At 35.2% G+C, this 14,768-nt stretch overlaps 1 protein-coding gene across 1 annotated transcript in view; it reads right to left on the bottom strand.

Annotated features, from left to right (window-relative positions):
* Positions 1-14,768, bottom strand: part of ACBD6 (acyl-CoA binding domain containing 6) — a 133,628-nt gene that overhangs the window by 15,338 nt on the left and 103,522 nt on the right. Inside the window, exon 7 of the mRNA XM_006907771.3 lies at positions 3,869-3,899. Within this exon, the coding sequence (XP_006907833.1) occupies positions 3,869-3,899 (31 nt within the window). The remainder of the gene's footprint in view (positions 1-3,868; positions 3,900-14,768) is intronic.

Here is a 14,768-nt window from a genome sequence, read left to right as displayed (position 1 = left end):
TTGTGCTGCCTTGGTTGAGAGTGTCCCTCAAGAAAAGTTTAGCATTTGCTTCTGCCAGGTCCCTCAGGACCTGCACTTATGTTAATTTCCTGACTTGAGGATTTCTGAAAAAATCAGAGACTATAAATTTAAACCCCAAACTTGAGTGAGGTGGGCGGGGTCTTTACTCTCCATTCAGATTCTGGTCTGCGGCAGATAAGCTTTTTTGTTTTCCTTCCTTATACTAGTGAGACAACATTTTCTAATTTATTAAAAAATATATATATTTTTTATTAAACTGCAGTATAGCCCTTTGAAAATCTTGGCTTCGTGCAGGGTCTCAGTTCTAACTCCTTATTACTTCTGGCTCAAGAAGCATTGTTTTCAGGGTTTGTTGGCATTGAAGCCCAAGCCCAGTTTTCCCAGATTAGATCCAATGTTAGCTTACGCTTACCACTGTGGTTACTGGGTTTTTGTTTATTGGGTAGGAGGTGAAGAACACCCAAAGTCTGGGGCATCCTTTACCTTGAAAAGGACATTTGGTATAGTTTATCAGGCAAATAGCAGGCGCTCAATAAATATTCATTGAATGAATGAAATATAATTAAGAATGCAAGTCATATCCACAGTACTTATAGAGCTTATAATATCTAGATTTAAAATAATTTAAATTTAATTTTCAAACAGGTAACATATGCATATGGGTCCAAATACAGAAGTTATTATCAGGTTTATGGGAAAAAATTTTTTTATCTTATGCTTGTATTCTGGCTCCTCTAGTTGTCTAAGTCCTTCCCGTAGACAACCAACATTAGCTTTCTGTACCTTCCAGAGATATTCTATGCATTTACTAGCAAATATGTACAGAAGTACTTAGGGCAGCACACTACACACAGTTCTGTACCTTAATTCTTTCACTTAGTATCTTATGAGACATTTTTCATATCAGTACATAAAGATATAATACAGTTTATTTTGAAGTCGGAAAGATTTTTTGAAAAATCCTATCCAGTTGCTATCTAGAAATGCATTTTACGTACATCAAACCTAAATGGACCCAGTCCATAAAGGCGTTCACCCCTAATGGTTAACTGGGGGTGACAGAGTGACTATCTACATTCTTAAGGGTACAATCAGTAAGGTTTAGCTGTTTCTACAGTTTCTGGGTGGAGAAATGAAAGGAAAACATAACAAATGCCACAGAAAAGGCACTAAAACACGTCTGAATGAGCAGATGCAAGAAGGGATGAGGTGGGAAATACGAACGGATTTAGCAGAGCACGTAGGTGCACTGGCAGAGGCTGTCTTCCTAGGCAGAGCAGTGAACTCTGGACCTTATGGCAAATATTTTGGAGTAAAAGAAAAAGCTCACTTCTTGAAGCCAGGCATCAGGAAAAAAGGGTAGCCCTGAACTTTACACTGAAGGCCTCACAATCACTGTGACGAGTTTCTTCTTTCCCCTCTCTGATTATCTGTGGTTGTTTGACTCAGGCCTGGTTGTCCCAGATAGCATCACAGCTGTAGAGGTGGCCGACTTCTGGGTCGTAGGTTAGGGTTTAGAATGGTCAGTTCTTGGTGATGTTAGAAGAGATATAAGACAGAATTATCATGGAAAATGTTTGAGGAGTGAGAAGCGTGAGTGCTGTGGAAGGGGAGCAGGTCAGCGGCTTTTCGCGTTGTCCCGGCAGAAGCCGATCTCTGCCTTCATTCTTACCGCTTTAAAATAACATCTTGATATCTGGAAGAATAAGTCTCTCTTCCTTAGTTATTCTTGGCTTTTTGTTCTTTCATATAAATTTTGGGACAAGCTTTTTCAATTCCACAAAAAGCCTGCTGGGATTCCTATGAAAATTCTTTGAGTTTGTAGTTTAGTCTGGGGAGAATCTATCCTTATGATACTGAGTCTTCTCAGTCATTAACATGGACTACTTCTATTTAGGTCTTTTTAAAAAGTCTTTAAAAAAAGTAATGTAATTCTTTTTCTATGAAGGTTTTGCATATCTTTTTGGCAAGTTGAGTTCTAGAATTTGTTGCTATTGTAAATAATATCTTTAAATTTTTTCATCGTCTACCTTTTCAAATAATGTTTAAGAATGTAATTTTTAAAAGATCGATCTTGTATTCAGCATCTTTGCTAGACACTCTATTAGTTTTAATAATTTGACTAAAGAGTGTCCTGTATTTCTTTGTAGCTACTTATATTGTTAGAGATTAATGATAATTTTTTCATCCTTCCACATACCTTTTATTTCTTTTGCTTTTTTTCTGTGTAGTTTAGAATTCCAATACAATATTAAAGAGAAATAGTTATGGTAGGCATCCTTTTCTTGTTCTTTATTTTAAAGGAAATACTTCAAATAGTCCATCTTTAATAATAATGTTTACACTAATAATGTTTGGTATATAACTTAATCGGGCCACGGAACTTTCCTTCCATTTCTAGTTTATCATAAACAGTAATATTAGCTAATATTTATTGAGTACATACCAGGTGTCAGACATTGTTCTAAGCACTTTACATGGATTAACTCATCATATGCTCATAACAAATCTCTGAAGTTATATACCCTTTTTCACCATGAGTAAACAGGTAAACAGGTAAAGTGATGTTAAATAATCTGTCCAAGTTCAGTAACAGAATTAGAATTTGAACCCAGAAGTGTCTTAAAAGCCCAAGGTCTTAATCACTTTTCTATATTGCTTCTTAGAATGAGTGTCGAATTTCCTCAAATGCTTTTTCTGGATTTGATTTGACTATATGGTTTTTTCACCTAATTTGCTAATAAGGCATATTACATTAATAAATTATAAAAATGTTAAATCATCTTTGAGTTCCTGAGATAAATTCAGGAATTTATGATCATACCATAACTTTCTTTTTCAAATACATTAATAGACTTCATTTGCTAATATTTTATTTAGGATTTTTGCATATATGTTCAAAAGTGAGACCGACTCACAATTTTCCTTATTCTTGTTGCTGTTGGTGCCCAGGTTATATTAGCTAAACCCACCAGTGAGTTGGGGCATGCACTTAGTGACATGCCGATCTTCATTATCAGGCTGACAAATGTAGTTACCGTACAGCTAGCCCAACAACTTGAGACTCCAAGACAACCTGTGAGGTTCTTGACATCCAAGCAAAAGCTAAAAAGTAGACAAAAGTGCCGAGGGGCACCTGGGCCTCTTACTACTGAATGGAGTCTCGGATGCCCAAATGGCAAAGCAGCCCAATGTACTCCCTCCCAAAAGGTCGATCCTTAATCTGGTTTAAATATTGATGGCTGTCGCTTATTCAACCATATTCACACTCAAAAAGAGTAAAAGTAAGAATACTTTTACAAGTAAAGTTTACAAAAGATTTCAATATCCTTTATCTCACTGAAGTTACCCAGTAGCTCTTTGAGTCATGTTATTTCTATCTTACAGATTATCCTCTGTTTTATAGATGATTTAAGTGAAGATTACTTAAGTAGGCTAAGCAATTAGTGGGGGAAATGAGTTAAAATGATGAAATCTATTTTCTTCACTTTAGTTACATCAAGGAAGTATTGCTTGTAGGAGAGATTCTGGCTCCTACAGTGACAATAATTAGCATCTTAACTGTCACTGACAGTAACAAGAATGAAATAATAAATTTTCAAACGGGGGCTGAAGGAATCTCCATTTTTGTTGATAGTGTAGAAATGCTTGATTTACTATAGATGCGCCCATAAGAATTTTAATATATCTCCAACTGCAGAGGCTATTAATCCATTTATTTAATAAAAAGTCACTGTATCTCTGCTAGTGGCCAGGCATTTTTCTAAGCACTATATAGGATATATAGGATTGGAAAAAGTTGAGATAAACAAAGTTTCAAATAATTAAAAATTTAGAGCTATCTTACCATAATGCAGAGCTGTTTGACCTTCATTGTCCTATAAAAGAAACAAATAATACATTTAGAAGTCAAGGTTATTGCAAAAGTATGGAAGTACATAAGCTCTAGCAAACAGATCTGATATTACAAAGTCCATAGGTATATGTAATACAGGAAATGAAGGAGTCAGTTCTTTGAGCCTCACAGTAACTTTTGACTAAGCTTTATCTTGGAAAAAAGGAGAATGCTGACTAGGACAGTGGTGAACAGGGGCTGGCAGAAGGGAAGAATGAAGAACTGTTGTTTAATGGGTATAAAATTTCAGTTTGGGAGCGTGAAAAAGTTCTGGAGATGAAAACTGGTAATGGTTGTACAACAACACGAATATGCTCAATGCTCCTGACTTGCACACTTAAACATGGTTAAAATGGTTAATTTCATATGTATATTTTACCACAATTTACAAAGCATAGCATAGGGAATATAGGCAATAATACCGCAAAAACTACAGGGGGGTCACTTTGTAAATTATACAAATGTCAAAACAAAAACGAAAGCAAAAATAAAAACAAAAACCAGCAAAGTAAAAGCTCTGAGCCAAAACCCCAGGTGGCAATATTCTCCATTTCTTGGAGAAAGCCAGTTTGCAGTAGGAGAGAATGAAATATTCACAAAGAAAAAAGTAGCAGTGAGAGATGGAGAGGGAATGAGAGTCTGGTCCCTGTCTTTCTCAGGTGGGTGAGCCAACAACAAAATTCTCCCTAGACAAATGCGATCTTTCTGTCACCTGCAAACCAGATGCTAACTAATACAGAATGTGAGGCAATTTATGACCCGAGGCTTGGTCATCTTCCTCCCAATTCCTTCTCCTAATTTTGTGACTGCCAACTCCCAATCAGAACACCTATCTGCACTCCCACACCTGTAAATGCTCTTCACTCTGCTGGAAAAATTATCCTCCAATCTTTTAAGGATAGTGTCTTGTTCTTTTCTCATGTTTTAAAATTTGTCTTTGATATATTTAAGCATTTTAAGTAGACTTATTTCATAGTCCCTATATTTCTTTGAGTTCAGGGAGATGAGGCAGGGTGATGCTGCATGTCATAATGAGATTTGCTTATTGCTGATAGCTTCCTGTGTTCTCTATAACTTTGGACTGTAAATTCATTTTAATTGGGGTTTTATTTGTGAAAAACTCTGTGCTATGTTCCTTGGATTGAGGATCTCTCCCTCCGGAATGATTTTGCTTCTGCTTGTGCCAGGCACAGCAGAGATATTATCAGTCTGAGATCCCTGTGTTGATTTCTTAGTGTGGGGATTTTTGAACACTTAAGTAGTGTTAATTTAGAAAGAGCAAACCTCTCTCCCATCCCACCTCCCACCACTGGCTTGGAGCACAGGCCAAGACAAATCCTCCACATCAACTCTGTGTCAGTGGGCAGATATTTTTTAGTCTACTTTTTTCCTGATGGTGGTTGGTGTTCTTTGAGATCTCTACCCCATGGGTGTGGAGGCTGGCAAATCCTTTCAGAGCAGCCCAGTGTTGGTTTAAACTTACCACTTTCTTTTTACAGTTTTGGGTTTTTGGGTTTTTTTTTTAAACTTTATTTTACAATCTTTAAGACTCAGTTCTTCTTCAGGAAACCTCCCCAATTCCTCGGGTGTGGTTAGGTGTCCCTCTTTTCTACCACTGTGGCATTGCACACACTGCATACACTTTTCTGTCTCTTCTCCTAAGACCGTGAACTTCTTGTAGGCTATGTCTTTCATCCAGGGCCCATCACAGTGTCTTGCATAGTGTGCTCAATAAATGCTCACGAAATGAAAGAATGAATATGTTAATCTTTCCTTGTTGGCTTATTCTTTAACATCTTGACTACCTTTTTTCTTTTACCCAAACTTAAAAAAGTCACACATATTTTCTAAAGTGTGGAATATAACACCAAATGTAATAATCCAATGAGAGCATAAACAATGATGAATAGGAGACTCAGTTTATAGTTACCAAAGTGCAAAATCACTAGTACACTCAGGTTGACTTGTAGATCCTCTTTTTCTTCTACTTGTGCACAGAACGAGTTGGTCTCTCTTGAGAGATTATTTCTCTTCCACATGTATTCTGCACTAATATTTTTTTACTTTATTATTTTTGATCATGTCTCCATTTTATTAATAATTATTTTCCTTAAGGACTTAGTTTTCTTTTATCTCCAAACTGGTCATACTAAGAAGTATGTATTTTTTATTCTACCAAATCAAGTATTGATGAAAATATTAAACATTTGCTCAGAATTGATACAGTGGAAACATTATTTTATCCCTTTAACATTAAGCTACTGATAACACTGCTGGTTTCTGTGCATAAACTCTGTAGCCATGTCCTGATTTTTTCCCCAAGTGCTAAATGCATTTTATCAAACAGAATCAAGAACCACATGTCTAAAATACACACACACACACACACACACACACACACACACACACACACACACACTGCAGTCATGAAAATAACATGCTTCGTAGATGTTCTCTATGAGCAGAAAATTCTCCTGACTGTTCCTGGATTTCTTTTGTGTGACCACAGTGATACTGATATTCTAATTCAATTCAGACTTGATCTAACATCTCTGCCAATGTTGGTTCTAAAGACACAGTAGTAAGGCAGTATTAACCATTAAGAGTAAAAACATTCCCAAATTGCAGTAGCTATTGTTTTCTTCTCTATTTAAAAAAAAAAATGTTTTACCATCTTTGACCTACAGGTTATATTTAAGTATATAATACCCTATACTGAATAAAAGGTTGCAGCTTCCTGTTTCTGTCTATGAGTCCCCTGACTCATAGTTTTGTACCCTTTTGTCTTTTTGTTTCAGGTAGAATAACCCCTTTCAGCATTTCCTGTAATGTAGGTCTTGTGGTGGTGAAGTCTCTCAGCTTCTGTATGGCTGGAAAGGTCTTTATTTCTCTTTTATATCTAAAGGATAACTTTACTGGATATATTATTCTTGGCTGGTGATTCTTCTCTGTCAATAGTTTGAATATTTGGTTCTACTCTCTCCTAGCTTGTTGGGTTTCTGCTGAAAAATCTGATGATAATCTGATGATAATCTGATTTCCTTTATAGGTTGCTATCTTCTTTTCCCTGGTTGCTTTGAGAATTCTTTCTTTGTCATTAATTTTTGACAGTTTTAATATAGCGTGCCTTGGAGAAGGTCTTTTTTGAGTTGAGATAACTAGGTGTCCTCTTTGCTTCTTGGATTTGAGGATCCAGTTTTTTCCATAGCTTTGAGAAGTTCTTGTAGACTCTTTGAATAGGCTCTCTGTTCCTTCCCCCATCTTCTCCTTCTGGTACACCCATTATGCTTACATCGTTCTTTGTGATAGAAAAAACAAGTGCTGAAGAGGTTGCAGATTAAAAGGAACCCTTGGACTGCTGGTGGGAATGTAAACTGGTACAACCACTATGAAAAACATTACAGAGGGTCCTCAAAAAATTAAGAATAGATTTCTGGGTATCAGAAAAATTTGAAAATATTTATTCATTATAGATACATGTACCCCTTTGTTCACTGCAGCATCATTCGTGGTGGCCAAGACATAGAAACAAGCAAAGTGTCCTTCGACAGATGATTGGATAAAGAAGATGTGGTACATATACACCATGGAATACTACTCAGACGTAAGAAAAGATGAAATATCACCACTCGCGACAATGTGGATGGATCTTGAGATTTGCTAAGTGGAATAAGTCAGACAGAAAAAGTCAAGAACCATATGGTTTCACTCACATGTGGGATGTAAAACTGAAAGCAACAAATAGAGAGACAAGACAAACAATGAAAAACTCAGACACAGACAACAGTATGGCAGTTACCAGAGGGAAAGGGGGGTGGGGGTGAAGGAGAAGAGGGTAAAGGGGGTCAAATATATGGTGACAGAAGGAGACCTGACTTTGGGTGGTGAACACACAATGCAATATACAGATGATGTATTACAGAACTGTACACTTGAAACCAGTATAATTTTATCAACCAATGTCATCCTAATACATTTAATAAAATTAAAAATAATAGTAATAACAGAGTTGCATAGAGGGAATGAGTTTTCCCATGTGCCTAATGAGAAATTTTGTTCTTATCAATAATTTGATATTAAATATAAATTTTATTTTTAAAATAGTATTTCAAGTAAATAGACAAAGAAGACACTCAAGAAAATTGTGAGGAATTAGAAGTAGTGATTAAAGTTGTGATTAGTAATACAATTTTGAGTAATTTTTAATATTATTTCTAAGCCTGGAATGTATTGCTTCTCTTTATCTATGAGATCTGTAACTATAATAGAGTATGATTAAACTAAAATTTAGAAGTTTGCAAATGTATTTTTATGATTATTTTTCTAAGAATTTTTCTAGATTCAGAAGTTAAGCCTTCGGCGGAAGGTTACAGGTATACTCCTTTCTTGAAAAAAAAAAAAAAAGTAGGTATAGTAACACTTCATTTAACTGGCATCTTTAGAAAGTGAAAAATCTATCAGCAGTTTTTCCAAAATTGGAACATTACCTTTTGAGCATGCATGTATTAAGAAAAAGCTACTATTCATTTGTACTCTCTCTGAATCTGAATACCATCTATATGTTTACAAGCGTTTTCCAGTGATTATAATTATTATTTATCTATTTCCAATAAAAACTTACCCCCCCCAATTAAAATCATGGATATTTATAAATGGCTCTTTACAATTACAATAGAGTTACCCAATCCCCAAGCCCCATCCGCTTCTTGTTTGCCATGGTCTTCACCTTGCCTAATTGGAGGCTTTTGAGCTCAGATGCTGTGAGTGAAGTGTTCTAGTGTTTAATGTGAAATACTGAGATTTTTAATCTTTCAACTTAGAGTGTGTCCACCAAAAAATCAATTAGAGCAGGGACATAAACTTAAGAACCATGACTGCAATCACAGAATTGATTGGCAAGTGTGGAATAGAAAGACGGGAGGACAACCAGGTTCTCTTCTAATTCCATTACAACTTCTATCTTCCCGTGATACTAGAAAAGGAGTGCTTCAAAAAGACATCAAGAATTTTCCTCAATTCTAAATTGTTTATATGTCTAAGTACTCGACATGTCTAAAGAGTAGGTATTTGGGTGAAACAAAGAAAGGATGATTATTTTAAATTATTCTTTAATCGAATTGTAGTCTTTAGGACCCCAAATGTAAATTATTCTTCTTTCATTCATCTTTTGTATGCCTAGCACATAATAAGCACTCAAGAAATGTTTGATCAATGAACTTGAAGATTATGTCTAATATAAACCCTGTTCAGTTTTTAGCCATTATTAAAAATTATTTTAAATCACCTACATTACAACACTCTTATGATTATGATGCTTTAATAAAACACATCATCTTATATCTACTAAATTCTTACCTCTGTTATTCCTCTTCGTATGTTAAAGAGGAATTTGTATTAAAGCATGAATATGACTCTGAACATTTTCTTCTTGGTAACCTCAAAATAAGATATAGGAACCCAAACCTTAGTTTTTATAAACATTCTATTTTAAAATATATTACAAAGAATAAATGGAATTGAATGTCAAGAATGAGTAAGTGAAAGCTTTTACTCATCTAGTTTACAACTTATATCAGCTAATTTTTCTAAATTTAAGTTGATTAAATTTTTTGGTTGTTTCATTTCAAATGACCACACCAAAATAGGGTTATTTGTCATGATTATTTATGCTTTCCTTTCTGTTTTAGCTTAAAAGAAATGTTCAAATTTAATAAATATGGAGTTGTTATAAACAGTAGCAAAAACAATTCTAATAAATTAAAATTGGTCATACATTTGAAATCTTTGTAAGGAATTATACATTTGGGTAAAATAAAAATACTCAGTTGAATTAAAAATAAACAAAATTACACAATAAAGTTAAAATGTAGACAAATTCGACCATGGTTAAAATTCGAACTACAAAAGCATAGAACTATGCAATGCCTACACTATACCTCCGTATCTTTTCAGCCCAAATAAAAATTCATAGGGAACACAAATGAATGACAAAATAACATAGGAAATTTAAAGACCCAGATCTCGAGCAAGAAAAAAAACGTACCCAGGATCCCCTAAGCGATTCTTTACCATTAACTTTTAACGGCAGAGAACTCTGGAAGCGCCTCTCCATCTGGCCTTGTCCTCTGTTCTGACTCTTGTAGAATCTAAACTAACACCCTACTCTGAGACTGCTTAAAAGCAGTCAGTCTTTATAATTTTAAGCAGAAACATGAGCCTTCACAATCCTCACTTAAACTTCCTCTCTCCCACCTTCACCTTTTACCTCGTATTATATGACTATGTCTGTGTTTTCCTGCTCTTGTGAAAGTAAGGACCATGGCATAGTTTAAATTTACAGACCCCTATTTCCTTTCTCCTTTGTATCTAGCACAAAACTTTGCATAAAATAAAAGTTAAATAAGATTTAAAAAATAAACTAGTTGTAGGAAAACCAAATATGGTTACACCTCACTAATTCAGGGACTTGAGTTTTGGCATTCTTAAGTACCTGGAATAGGGCCCGGAATATGGGGGAAAAAGGCTGATAAGGACCATATTAAACACATGGTGACTAGTTGGCTCACTGTATAGAAGGATTCTTCTTCCCGGTTTGAGAAAGCAATGAAAGGCCAGTCTTTGCCTATGAAATATGAGATGCAGCGGGAGGCAGAAGAGACGTGGAAAGTGAAAAGTGAAGGAAAGCAAGGAGTCGAGAGCAGAAACGGTAAGAGGGCCAGCAAAGCCTAATGGTAATTAGAAGAAAGAATGCGGGCAGAGATGGTAGCAGCCAGCAGAAATTAGAAGCTGTGACAGAAGAGGCAAGCTGCAGACATTTTAGACCACAGAGAATAGCCAGCCATAAAGAGGGCTGGGCTGCATGCCAACCAGTAGATTTTAGCAATCTCAAGAGAGAAGCTTTAGCCCTATGCGTCACACCACCTATAAATACCCATGGTACAGTACAACGACCGAAGAAGGCAGGGGTGAAGTATAGAATATATTTTAGAAAAAAATTTTATAGAAAAACATTTAAAAAATAAAAAGCAAAATATAACTGTTCAGCTATGTGAAACCAACACTAATCTAGAATGTTGAACTTTCCAAAGGGTGTCAGGCAGTAAAGAGTCTATTAGAATAGTTGGAAGAAAAAGGAACAAACATTCGCTGAACATCATTTCTTTTAATCCTCATGACAACCCTAGTTCATAAACATTACTTCCATTTTTAAGCTGGGTAAAATGAGGCTCGGAGAGATTATGTATAACTTATTCAAGGTCCCAGGCCCTTGGTCATTAAAATCCATGTTTTCTCAACTATACTACGCTGCTGAAAAGGAGTGAGGGGAATCAAGACAAATAAGTACAAGTAAGGAGAAATGTGGTTGAACTTGTTGTTTTTGCAGGTTAAAGACAATAGGTAGCGTAAATTATAGTCACACTCGGCATGCTGTGTAATTCCTATTAACCATAATCTCCAAATTGATATATCACATTCAGAGAGTGAATAATCATCCTTTTCAGGACCACCCACGCATCTTTACTTCTCCTTCGTTGATTGTTGTACTTTTTCAAGTAAGCATATATCAAGAAGCTGTAGCTTAGTCTATAAATTTTAAAAAATTAACTAAGCTGGTCGAGCATTCAAAGTTAGGTACATAAGATAACAGAGCCAAAATGCTTTATTTTCCGATGAGTGTTTTGTTTACTGCATTACTGTTTCTGTAATACTATACAATAAAAACTCAATATGCTATTCTAAATCTCCGATATGGCAAATAATCAGAAATCTAGTGGAGAAATCCAAATGATTCTTTTCATTCATACTCATTCACTCTTCACTTTCACAATTAAAATTTTCAGTTTTCTAGGTCCACAAAGGAGTTCCCCATCCACAAAGGGTGCTATGAAATAGGCACTTTTATTTACTGTTGGTTGGAGCATAAATTACTATAATATTTAGAAAATGTTCATTGCCTCTGGTTTAGCATTTTTGGAATCTATTTTTAAAAATGGTTCAAATATTTGAAAAGCTTTATGAAAAAAGTTCATTCCAGTATTACCTAGATTAGCAAGAAATTAGAAACAATTTAATGTCCAACAATAAAGGAAAAGTTAATACATCAGTTGAGTAGATTATTATGCAGCAACTTAAAATGATGGTCATAAAGTATTTATAACTTTGGAAAATCACAATATTATCAGTGCAATAAGGAATAATAAAGATGTTTTTATAATAAGATCTTAACTATGTAAAACAAAGGAACAAAAAACGGAATATTGAAAAGTTTTAAATAAACAACTACAAATTTAGATTAATCTCTGTAAAAAAATCCATTGTCATTTGCTCCTTTTTTGTGTGTGTGCGCGCGTATGTCCACTCCTTAATCTGAGCATCATAGCTTCCACGGTCTGGTTTCACTTTATCCAATTATTCTTCATTACAAACACATATCTTAGACTGAGCTGTTTCTGCTACCCATCCCCACCCCCACCGCAGTGGCCATCAATTACGACCTGGCCTTTACAGTTCATGACAGGCCACAATTACCCGTGAAGATATCTCTTGGCTAATATGGCTCATGCCCCTTACCTCTCCCAAGGTACTTTCAGAGTCTCTCGTTATAGTACTTGATGACACATTCTGGCTCCTAATTGTTCTTGTTATTTAATGAGTTGCTTCTTGTCTCAACAATAAGCAACCTGAGGGCGTGGACTATGGCTGATGCTTCTTTGGTATCCCTAGTGTCTTGCAGCATCAAGGTCATGGAGTAATAAGTACTTAATAAAAAATATAAGTTGAATTTAATAATTTCAGCGTTGTAAATTTTCTTACATTAATAGTATTTATTTTATTCCTATGGTAGTCTGTGTGCTAGATTTCTAGTAATTATTCTCTTAACCATGATAAACAATTCCAAGAAATGTAATATGGATGCTGTATCTATTCCCATATAAAACCAAAAATAATGAATAGGTTTATTCTCATTCCGGACATCCCTATATTATTCTATGGCTTACATTACTTGTTAGGCATTCTTTTATTCTGAGTGTTCTGTCAGTTATCTGCTACATATTAAAATTTACTGAAAATGCAATGAGACATCACTTCACACCTATTAAGATGGTCAAAAAACACAGAAAATAACAAGTGCTGATGAGGATATAGACAAATTGGAACCCTTGGTACATTGCTAGTAGGCATGTAAAACGGTGCAGCTGCTGTAGAAAACATGATGGCAGTTCTTAAAAAAATTAAACATGGAATTACTATATGACCAAGAAATTCCACTTCTGAGTACAACTCAAAAGAAAAGCAAGCAGGTAGGTACTCAGATACGTATACACCAACGTTCACGGCAGCATTATTCACAATAGCCCAAAGGCAGGAACAACCTAAATGTCCATCAATAAATGAATGAACAAACAAAATGTGGTATGTACAGAGAATGAAATACTATTAAGCCTTAAAGGGAATTAAATTCTGACACATGCTATATCATAGAGTAACCTTGAAGACATTATGCTAAATAACATAAGCCAGGGACAAAAGCATAAATATAGTATGATTCTACTTATGTGAGGTACCCAGAGTAGTCAAATTCATAGACGGAAAGTGGGGTGCGGGTTTGCCAGGGGCTAGCAGTGGGTAAGTATGGGGAGTTAAAGTGTAATGGGTACAGAATTTCAGCTAGAGAAGATGGAAAAGTTCTAGAGACGTGTGGTGGTGATAACGTCACGATATGAATATACTTAATGCTACTGAACGCTTCACTTAAAAATGATTAAAATGGTTAATTTTATGTTATGTATATCTTACCACAATTTTTCTTCTGATGATTGACATTAAAAGACCCTACAAAAGTCCAAAAATTCCTATGATGTGTTAAATTTGTAAGGCTCACCTTACTTTTTATTCTTTTTCCTCTGTTTACTTTCATCTTTTTTTTACTTTTATTTTGAAGAGCCATTGTTTATGAGTCTAAGACCGTCCACATTTGACTTAGTCCTGGACTGTCCATATTAACACAAATGGAATGCTAATGCAAGCAGAACGAAACCTTAGTGGCCTTGCTGTCTTTTGCTACACAGGGAGATGCTTCAAGATCTTGAGAAGAAGCTGTGCTCTAACCTTCAGAAATGGCTTAAGGTTTATTTTTTTTTATCTATTGTGAAGTTATCTACGACCCATTAGATGTACTGGAGGCACTTTTGTGCTTTAAAGTGATCTGTGCCTTTAGTCTAACAGCACTAGCAGCAAAGTCTCAGTAAAATGGCTCTAATTTCTTAAATTCTATTCAATAAACCATCATATATTTGTACGTGTGTATGTGTTATTGTTTATTTACATGTTATTGTTTATTCACAATCAACACAAGGGATTGATAAAAAATTCAGAAACAAAGACATATTTTTTAGACCTTTTATGTGAGCCAGGAACTACGCTAGGCATTTTCACACATATAGTTTAATACTCACAGAAGCCATTAGAAGTAGGTACTATCATCCTAACTTTACAAAAGTAGAAATGAGACTCGGAGAGGTTATGTAATTTGCTTAAGTCATAGTAAGCAGTATAATCCTCGTTTGAACCTCCATCTGACCCTGAAACCCATGTGAAAATATCCAATGGTCTATTAAAAAATACGTTTAGAGAGAAGTCTGAACCAGAGATACAGATTTGAAAAACATCGGGCCAGAGGGAACAAATGAAACTGTTGGTGTTAACGGGGCAATCTAGAGAAAATATATAGTGAGAAGTGGGGTGAAGGTAGAAACTGTTGTTTAAAAAGAGCGGCCAGAAGAAAATAAGCCTGGTTAAGGAATGACCCAAAAAAAAGTAGGGGAAGAACCAAAGCTGAACTGGGGGAAAG

This window comes from Pteropus alecto, unplaced genomic scaffold, assembly GCF_000325575.1.
Source record: "Pteropus alecto unplaced genomic scaffold, ASM32557v1 scaffold101, whole genome shotgun sequence".
NCBI lineage: Eukaryota > Metazoa > Chordata > Mammalia > Chiroptera > Pteropodidae > Pteropus > Pteropus alecto.
Note: the sequence above shows the minus strand (reverse complement) of the source record. Positions and strands in the feature narration are given on the sequence as shown.